The 9,361-nt window shown below is 28.5% G+C and overlaps 1 protein-coding gene across 1 annotated transcript in view; it reads left to right on the forward strand.

Moving 5' to 3' along the window:
* LOC112593774 (calpain-1 catalytic subunit-like) overlaps positions 1–5,693 on the forward strand; it is an 87,522-nt gene extending 81,829 nt beyond the window's left edge. The window contains exons 7-15 of the mRNA XM_025338317.1: positions 591–771; positions 889–1,130; positions 2,621–2,996; positions 3,705–3,862; positions 3,952–4,021; positions 4,413–4,637; positions 5,097–5,292; positions 5,367–5,425; positions 5,509–5,693. Coding sequence (XP_025194102.1) covers positions 591–771; positions 889–1,130; positions 2,621–2,996; positions 3,705–3,862; positions 3,952–4,021; positions 4,413–4,637; positions 5,097–5,292; positions 5,367–5,425; positions 5,509–5,535 — 1,534 coding nt within the window. The 3' untranslated portion in view covers positions 5,536–5,693. The remainder of the gene's footprint in view (positions 1–590; positions 772–888; positions 1,131–2,620; positions 2,997–3,704; positions 3,863–3,951; positions 4,022–4,412; positions 4,638–5,096; positions 5,293–5,366; positions 5,426–5,508) is intronic.
* Positions 5,694–9,361: the final 3,668 nt, after the last annotated feature.

Below are 9,361 nucleotides of genomic sequence, written 5' to 3' on the forward strand. Positions count from 1 at the left end.
GAAAACTAAAAAAAAATTTTAATTTTTTATGCCTATAAATAGCTGAAAAATTGTTCAAAATATTTTAAAAATTTTATCGTAAATATTAAATGGTAGCATAAACATTTAGTGAAAATATCAAGTATCTACAGTTATCTGTTTTTGAGTTATATTTTTAAAAAAAAAATTGATTTTATCAAAAATTGGATTTGCATAAAAATGTCTGTTTTTCTTAATTTTTTTCCCCTACAGTTTGTATTAAAAAGATTTGAAATTTTTTTAGTTTTGACAACCCACCCTCTCAAATAGCAACTATATTCATTTTGCTAACAAAAAACAACCCCTTTTTTGAAAATCAAAACATTTTTACTGCCTCAAGAGGTGATGACAAACAGAAAAAAACACACATTTCATTATAGAATCAATGGATTCATCACTCCGCTCAAAATCTGAAATAAAATATAATAATAACTTTATACTTCAACAATTGCATTAATAAATATTAACCATCCTTCTACCAATTTTTACATATCAGTGAATACCTTATTTTTCGCATATATTATGAATGTCAAAAAAAAATTCTATTATTTAACTAATTACTAAATAATTAGATTGTACGGTTGCTACGAAAACATCAGTGGACCTGGATGTTCGACTACTAGAGCACTGCAGGATCTGACCGGCGGCATCGTCCAGAGTTTTGGCCTTTCCAATCAGGATCGATTCTTAACGTATCAAGTGCTCAATAGTGCCGTACCAAGGTCGTCATTGCTCATATCTACTATCACTCTGGTGAGAGAAATATAACGCCCTGTGTCGAAAAACTATGCGATGTGGTGCATTTTTCACGTATTACCGGCTTCTGAATACTTTACTAACCTTACAACGTGCATAAATCATGTGTTGCAGAAAGAGAACAAGAGACAACTGAGGCTACGGAACGGTCTAATGACTCAGCACGCATACAGCGTCACGGGTCTGGCACGAGTCAGAGGTCCGTTGGGAGATACCCCACTAGTAAGGCTGAGAAATCCTTGGGGCGAAGGTGAGTGGACCGGGCCTTGGAGCGAAAGGAGTTGGGAATGGGACGGGCTGTCTGGAAGAGACAAGGAGCTACTCAGCGTTCGAGTGCGGAACGATGGTGAATTTTGGTGAGTAATTATGCACAAATAATACGCACACATTTTTAGATTGCAACCAGGGCCCACTCGACTGAAAAACGTGGATGGGTTACGTACCTAGTGACGTGTATACAACATGAAATAAGAATAATTTTCCCGGTTAATTTGGTTAGGATAATAACATTTGCTTAAATAGAAATAATTCCACAGTACAGTATAAATTAAAAAAAAATTTATTTATTTTAACGGTACAGAAATATAAAATGGTTTTAATTATTTCGTTTTGGATTATTTTTTGATTAATGATAATCTGTATATTTTTGTTAACCTTTATTTTTATTTTTTTAAATGGCAAGTTTTTTATTTCTTTATGTTATCGTTTTCTGTTTAAATTATGATTTACAATACATTATAATCATAATGGGTTATAAGTATTAGGTATAAGAAAACAAAATATTCTTTGAAAAAATATATGTACTTAAAATCAACTTTTATAATAGAACATTATACTCAAATACATTTATATTTTTCCCAAAACATAAAATAAAAGTATTAAAAATAAACAGTTATACATGAATTACATTAAATTAAGCACTAACGGCTTAAACTATAATGAAAAAATATATTTATAAATAATATATTTTATTTTAGTATGGTTCATTATGTACTGAATAAATATAATATATCTCACTTATTTTGTATTAAACTGAAATTTATTGATATGCTAAATCATTAAAATCGTAATCTCGATACTTATATTTTAATACACACAATTAATATATTATAATGTCAGATAATATTAGTATTTATATATACTTTATGGTGGTTTACGTCCAAATGTATTAACATTAATTGAAAAGTTAAAGAATCATAATATTACACAATTTTTGTTCATTTTTAATTTTATAAATAATATTTAAAATTTTAGATTCTGAATTAAACAATTTTACAAAGTTTTCTTTGTTTGATAAATTAAAAATATTAATTAAAAATAAATGCTTTGATTTTCAACTTCGACACCATTTCTGGTTAGAAAGTGAATCTAGTTAGTACTTTGGAGTCTTAGAAAAGTAAAAAGTAAAAAAACTCCCAGTATATTTCATAATTATAAAATTTGGTAAACTAAAACAATTTTTAAAATAAACCCAGAATTTCATAACAAAAACTGTTTGCAAAAACAGTTTTTGACACAATTGATTATCCATTCTTTTATGTATTATATATTAATATTACAATCTTATCACGTACAAATATGAACTGATGAGTATCATAATTGTACTAGGTAATACATTTCAATTTTCATACTTTCAATTAATGTTTATTTAATTGCAATGCATTTTCTTTTAATTATTAAAACGCAATTCATAAGCTAAGGAATTCTTAATTGTTAATTAAAAATTAAGTACACTGTGCACAATCCGCGCATATTATAAAACATCCGTATACACATCACATAGCCTAGTACAGCTAACATGGATTACCACTCTTTAATAAAACGTTTTCGGATTTTTCGTCCACAGGATGTCTTTCGAAGATTTCGCCAGACATTTCACACAGCTGGACATCGTGCACGTCAGCCCGGATGACTGGATGACCGAACCGGCATTGCATTCGAAGCAACCATGGCGGGCTGTATTAGCCAGGAGACGGTGGAGGAGTGGATATAACGCGGGTGGAGGTCCGGGACACCCGGAAACGACGGCCATGAATCCTCAGTTCCACATCGGCATACCCAGGACTTCAGGAAACAAGTGTCACGTGGTCGTGTCCGTCGTGCAGCAATACGAAACCGATCCGGAAGCCAAAGGAGCACGACCACTATTCGCCATTGGTTTTGCGGTCTACGAAGTACCTCATTCTACGTCCAGACTGACGCCGCAGTTCGTGGCACAACAGGTAAACAGTCCAATTTACCTAATTCGATTCGCGGGAAATTATCTAGAGAGATGATTGATTGATGGAGTATTGCCAAACAAACGCACCGATAATAATGGTTTTTTACTAACTTTTTTTTCTGGGAATATAATAATGAGCCAATTATTATTCAGCCAACGAGCAACAAATTATGCAACACAACAATAGTTGAAAAAACTATATTATTATGTAGATACTATTGTTTTCTGCAATAGATACCTCGTAGATATACGTGGTATGGTATTTCCGTAAACAATTTCCGTTTTAATAGCCTTTTCAATAACGAAAAATATTGCAGTTATCCTGTTTACTTTTAGGTTTACAAATATGTCAATGAAAGATGTATTTTTTTTATTGTTTGTTTCAATTATTATATAACGCTCTTCTTTAAATATTTATCAAAAACATTATATAAATTACATTAATCATTTTTAAAGAAGTGAGTACCTACACTAATTATATCGCACATAATAACTAATAATATTGTCTGTGTGCGTATAATCACACCGAAACAAATGCATTTTTCACTGTTACTCAATCCAAACGGCTTATGTATACGTATAGGTACTGGATATAGATGCACACTTATTAATTTTATGGTAAATTTATCATTACTTGCTATTTATATTTTATTAAAATGTCTACTCATACAGAAAATTCAATATCATCTGTAACTGATTTTTGTTATAGCAACCGCTGGATGTGACCAACCATTCCGTGGCGAGAGAAGTGGTGACGTTCTTCACGTTACCTCCTGGCGACTACATTGTTGTCCCGCAAACAAACGTGCCCAACTGTGACGCCAAATTTTTACTTCGTATATTAACAGATGAACAGAGTAACATATGGTACAATCTATTTATTTTTTTTATTATCATTATTCAAATTTCTCGACTCACTGACATAATATTATACATCTTAATCAACAATTTCATAGGGAAGTTAATGACGACAACATGGTGTTCAAAAATATCTCGGCTGAGTTTCTGGAAGACACTGTGATATTGGTGAGTATCAATCAAAAGTTATCAATAATATTGATTTAACTTCTCAAATAATTCTTGAATTCCCCATACTTATTTCACATTTCTATATTTTACGAATACTAAAATGTTATGATTTGCTTATCTATATAGGTATTGTAAAACCTGGCATAGTATTATTTATTTTTATTGCAAAATAAGTAGTATTTATGATTAAAGAAACAAAATTATTTAAAGCGTTAATTTGTTTATAAAAATTTAACTATTTTGTCTAATCATATGCTAGTTTTATAAAAAAAAATATTAAGACCCCTCTTTAAATTTGTCTGAATCTCCAAATTTGTATGGACATGGTTAGTCAATAAAAGTTAAACATGCTATAAATGATTGAAAACGCATTGGTTTGATTTTATAGCCAGACGGAAAACCTCTCTTGACTAAACTCATGGTCAAATACCCACCGGAACTGGACGTAACTCAATTGCAAAAGATACTGCGCGCACACTGGAAGGCATACTTGGCGGAGAAACCAAGCCTGGAGCTCTGCAAGAGTCTGATAATGTTAAGGGACGTCAATATTAGCGGTCGTATCAACGTGCTGGACATACCCGTACTGATGCACATGTTGCAATTCTGGAAGGTAAAAATAAACATTGATAGCATTTCATTGAATTAAGAAAACGTTAAACCTCTGCATTTTTCGTATAAAAACTATACTGTCGAGTGATTACTCGTTTTACAACAGTTAAAAACACAAATAACAATACAATTATTTATAGTAAATAATATTTTGGAAATAAAAACATTCCTGTTTTAAAAAATAGCGTAAAACATGAAAGTTTTTTAAAAAAAAATATTTTTTATTTGGTAATCATTCAAAAAAAAAAAAAAACGACGGTAATGATAATGTGTAAAAAATTGAGTTTAATATTATGTAGGTATTTAAAAAAATTATATTTTATGTTCTTTAAATTGCCTATACAAAACCCCTTAAAATGACTGTTGAAATATCCTCATTAAAATAGGCTATTATAACTGTTAATTGTGTAATGTGTAAGTACGTACTCTCTAAGTTGGTTTTTTTTTTTTTTACCCACAGATAGCGTTCCAAAAATTCGAAAAGGGTGTAAATCCCACAAAGACGTCTAGCTACAACCTAAGACCTCTACTTTGGGAAGCCGGTAGTACTGTTAGTAATAAAGTGCTCGAATGCCTAGTACTGAGATTTGCGAAGAGCCGGATTTTGACTTCGGAATGTTTCATAATGGCTATGGTCAGGCTGCACTTGGCTCACGGTAAGATGACTAATTTCTCGTGAAGAATATAAGCTAATTTAATTGTTGATAATTTATTTTATATACATTTCTAGAGAGGTATCACAGTTTAGACACAAAAATGAGCAAGGGAAACCCATTGTCATTAGAGGAGGTAAATTATTTCTCTCGGAAAATATTACTTCATTATAATATTATTATATTAGGTTAGTTAATGTTAATGTACTATCATTGCAGTTGATCTTGATGACAATCTACTCGTGATTTCGGGCTCGTCGACACGTACCAAAGATGAAAGATAAGTGCCAGTCATTAAGAGATATACTAAATTAAAGTCACATAATACGTCCAATCCATACAGTTCTAGTTATTATATTATTATTTTTATTATTATTATTATTATTATTATTATCATTATTAGTTTTTTTATTTCTAGTTTTTATATAATCATAATCAAATCAGGCATTATAACACTTAGTATTTTTAATATGGGTATTCCGCCTGTTTCGTATATTATCATATAATATATTATAATATTGTTATTTTGTTTAAACAATGTTTGTACGCGTTATCGAATCGATAACACCAAACTGCTGGCCAAAGCGAATAATTTATTTTTGTAATTATTTTTAGTGTAATAAACTTTGTTATGTTATTTTATTTCAAATTGTTGTGTTATGAAAGTATTTAACTTCGATCATTTAAAAATGTATCTACGTGGTATATTAGTTAATAAATAGTTAAGTAATTGAGAAATAGGAGACTATAAAGAATTCACCGTGGATTAAAAAATAAATAAATTTATGCTATTCTTATTTTCGTTTTATACATTTTTATTATTATTTTAATATCTATATTATACTCCTAACATCCTTATATAAAGCCTTTAAGTACGTATCCCTGCAGAATCAAGTCGTGAAACACAACAGCAAAGGCTTCTTGACACCGACTAAACAGCGTCCAAAGGCTGAAGGAAAACCATATCTTTACATCCATGGCACCAATCCCCATTTCAATAATAGGAGATGGATGGTAATGATAGACACCGAAATAAATTTTACAGTTATATGTAAAGATTGAAATTAAATATCTTTTGATTAAGCATGAATATATTTGGAACGACAAAAATAGAGCATGTACATTGATTAACCAAAACATCGAAAATTCTGAAAAGTATAATATAATAATTACATAATGCTGATGAAAAGTACAACAACGAAAAATCTTGACTAATCAGTTACATTAACCCAATATAAAATAATAACATGGAAATAAGAGTAAAAAAAGTGTCTTCATCATGTTCTTAAAATAAACAATCTTCTTACACTTATCCAGGGTTGGTACTCCCCGAAATTCCCAGGAACGATCACGATATAAATAATATTCTCATTGACAGAAATTCCTGGTATTGCAAAGATACTCATAAATTAGAATTGTATTCTTTAGTTATTAAACTTCTTTCATGTATTATTAAAGAAGAAATTATTTTTTATACTCTTTCATAACCTTAAAATGTATAATAAAACCCTACTAAAACTTACAAATAACTGAACTCGAGTTACGAGTACCTACAGAAAATATTTTTTTTAAATAACAATAACATATTTTTTAGAATATACTTATATATATATTAAAATTTAATTAAAATAGGTAGGTACAGATTAAACATTTTTAAGTAGTAGCTTTAGGATTCTGAGAGGAATAAGAAAAATATTTTCAAAAAATTACACAATTGTTGTTTTGATAATTCATTGTTATCATCACACTAGGATCGCACCAACAAAATATTCATATAACATATAGACAACGATCTAGGCTAGTCCTAAGCCTGAGGTGTAAAGACAGAAACATGTGCCGAAAATCATTATCAAGATTTTTATATGTTCAAAAAATAAAACTCGTTTTTTAAAATTCGTAGTAACTTATCCATAATAATTTATACAAACTTTTAGCAGTAACTCTAGTTCTCATCGTCTAAACCTATATATACGTAACAGTATGAGTATTTAAGTGTTAAAAATTGTTAAATATAAAATGTATTTTGACAATTCTGGGTGTATCTCATCATTTAAAATAACCCTTTATAAATTTTAAAAAATGATAATTTTATTTTAAGTCATAAAAAGATAGTATCTATAAATATAACATGTTTGATAAAAATTCTAATTTAAATAAGAGATCGTGCTGTGAAACCATTTAATTGGAAGTCACACATTTTAGAATCTTATTTGTTTTTTTTTTTTAGAATATATAATACCATATATTTAAAAGAGATATAATAAATATATTCAGACGGATTGTGGAAAAAGTATATAAAAAAAGAACATTTAAAAATTGATATAATTCATCATCCAATTAATTTAAATATAAAAAAAAAAAAAAAAAAAAAAAAAAAGATTAACATTTGCCACGAAGTATTACATAATGATATATGTTATAGATAATAGATATTATAATTTCATATAATCAGTTGATATTATTTGAAATATTTCTGTGAACGATTGAATAGTGTTAACTAATCTAAAGTTCCAACGTGTGTTGGTTGTTTTAAGTTATTTACTTTAATAAGACTTGGCTATAATTTAAAATAGTTATACAATGTGTGTATATAATATAATATAACACAATAGATTCAAAGTGTTCTAACTGATTTATAATGATGTGTGGTTTGTTATTAATACGTCTGTCATCACATTCTTGGGTGATATAAAGTGTCCGATTGCAAATTGGCAGTTGTCTTATCTCCGAGAGAATCAAAGTAAAAATTAATTTATAAACATTTGTAAATTATTTCGCGATTAAAAATTTATATCATTCTAATTATAACTATAAGGTCTTAAAATGCACTACGAGATTCCTCAAAGTCTTTAAAGGAAAAAGTGTTTGACAATTATATTTTTCGTGTGCGTTTAATACTCGAATTATGACAATATTATACATTAAATGTAAATTAACCATTTTGTGTTATGATTCGAAAATATTAGTCGTCGAACCTGAAATTATATTAAATTATTATTTACTATATAGTATTTTAATACAATTTACGAAATACAAAGGCTTATTTTAACGAATATTGAGTTTAATAAAAAAAAATTATATGATTATTGATTTTAAACATTTTTATGGTCTGCTTTTCTTGCACAAAGAGCAGCTCTGCCTTTCTCTTCTTTTCAATATGGTACGACGTATTTGCAATACCTTAGTTACAATATGAGCTAACAAATTAATATCTTGTTTACTCAAATATTTGTTTTTATGAGCTTGTTTGGCATTTGTGTAAGCATTTAGCTGTATTTTTTCTTTTAATACAATAAACAAATAAAACAAAGATATTTTAAAGAAGTACAAGAAGATCAATCGTTTGCTTTTGTCGAAAAATAAAAATACTGTATTGCCTTGACATTTCTCGATCGAATAAATATGTCAAGAATATAAATTCGGTTGCAACGCTAAATCTTATCTATACTTGGTCAATTGATATGTAAAATATCCCAACGATTGTCATTAAGGTCAGCTATTGACTGAAATTACGATAATAATAACAAACGTAAAAAACTCTATTGGTCAAAACTTATGAAAGCCTAACAAATAGTTGCCTAACCATGCAGTCAGACGTCAAAATCGTTGTTCGTAGATATATTATGTTTATTTAAACTGTAAAATAAATTTTAAATCAAATTTAAAAAGTATAAATGTGACATCGGCTGTATTTTTATAGATAATATTATCTTTAGTAACTTAAAATAAAATTATCATTGGTTAAATCCAAAAACGATTGTTTAAAATGATGTGATACGCCATAATGTAAGCGTCAAAATACGTATTATGCGATACAAACTATTTGTGTTATAATGGAGGATCATATTTTTGTTCTCTTGAAGAGAACACTTTTCGTATGTTTTTTTCTAACATAATAAATTTCAAATACTATTTGATTGGTAATATAAAATGTTAAGTTTACTATATTTGTGTATTTAGTTTTATAGTAAATATTTTATAATTATTATTATTTTCCCGTACTCGAAAACAGCTGAAATATAAAATCGGATCACAAAATATTTCAAAGAGTTTTACATAAAATAACATAAGA

The sequence above is a fragment of the Melanaphis sacchari genome, unplaced genomic scaffold (assembly GCF_002803265.2).
Source record: "Melanaphis sacchari strain LSU unplaced genomic scaffold, SCAv2.0 Contig20_pilon_pilon, whole genome shotgun sequence".
Taxonomy (NCBI): Eukaryota; Metazoa; Arthropoda; class Insecta; order Hemiptera; family Aphididae; genus Melanaphis; species Melanaphis sacchari.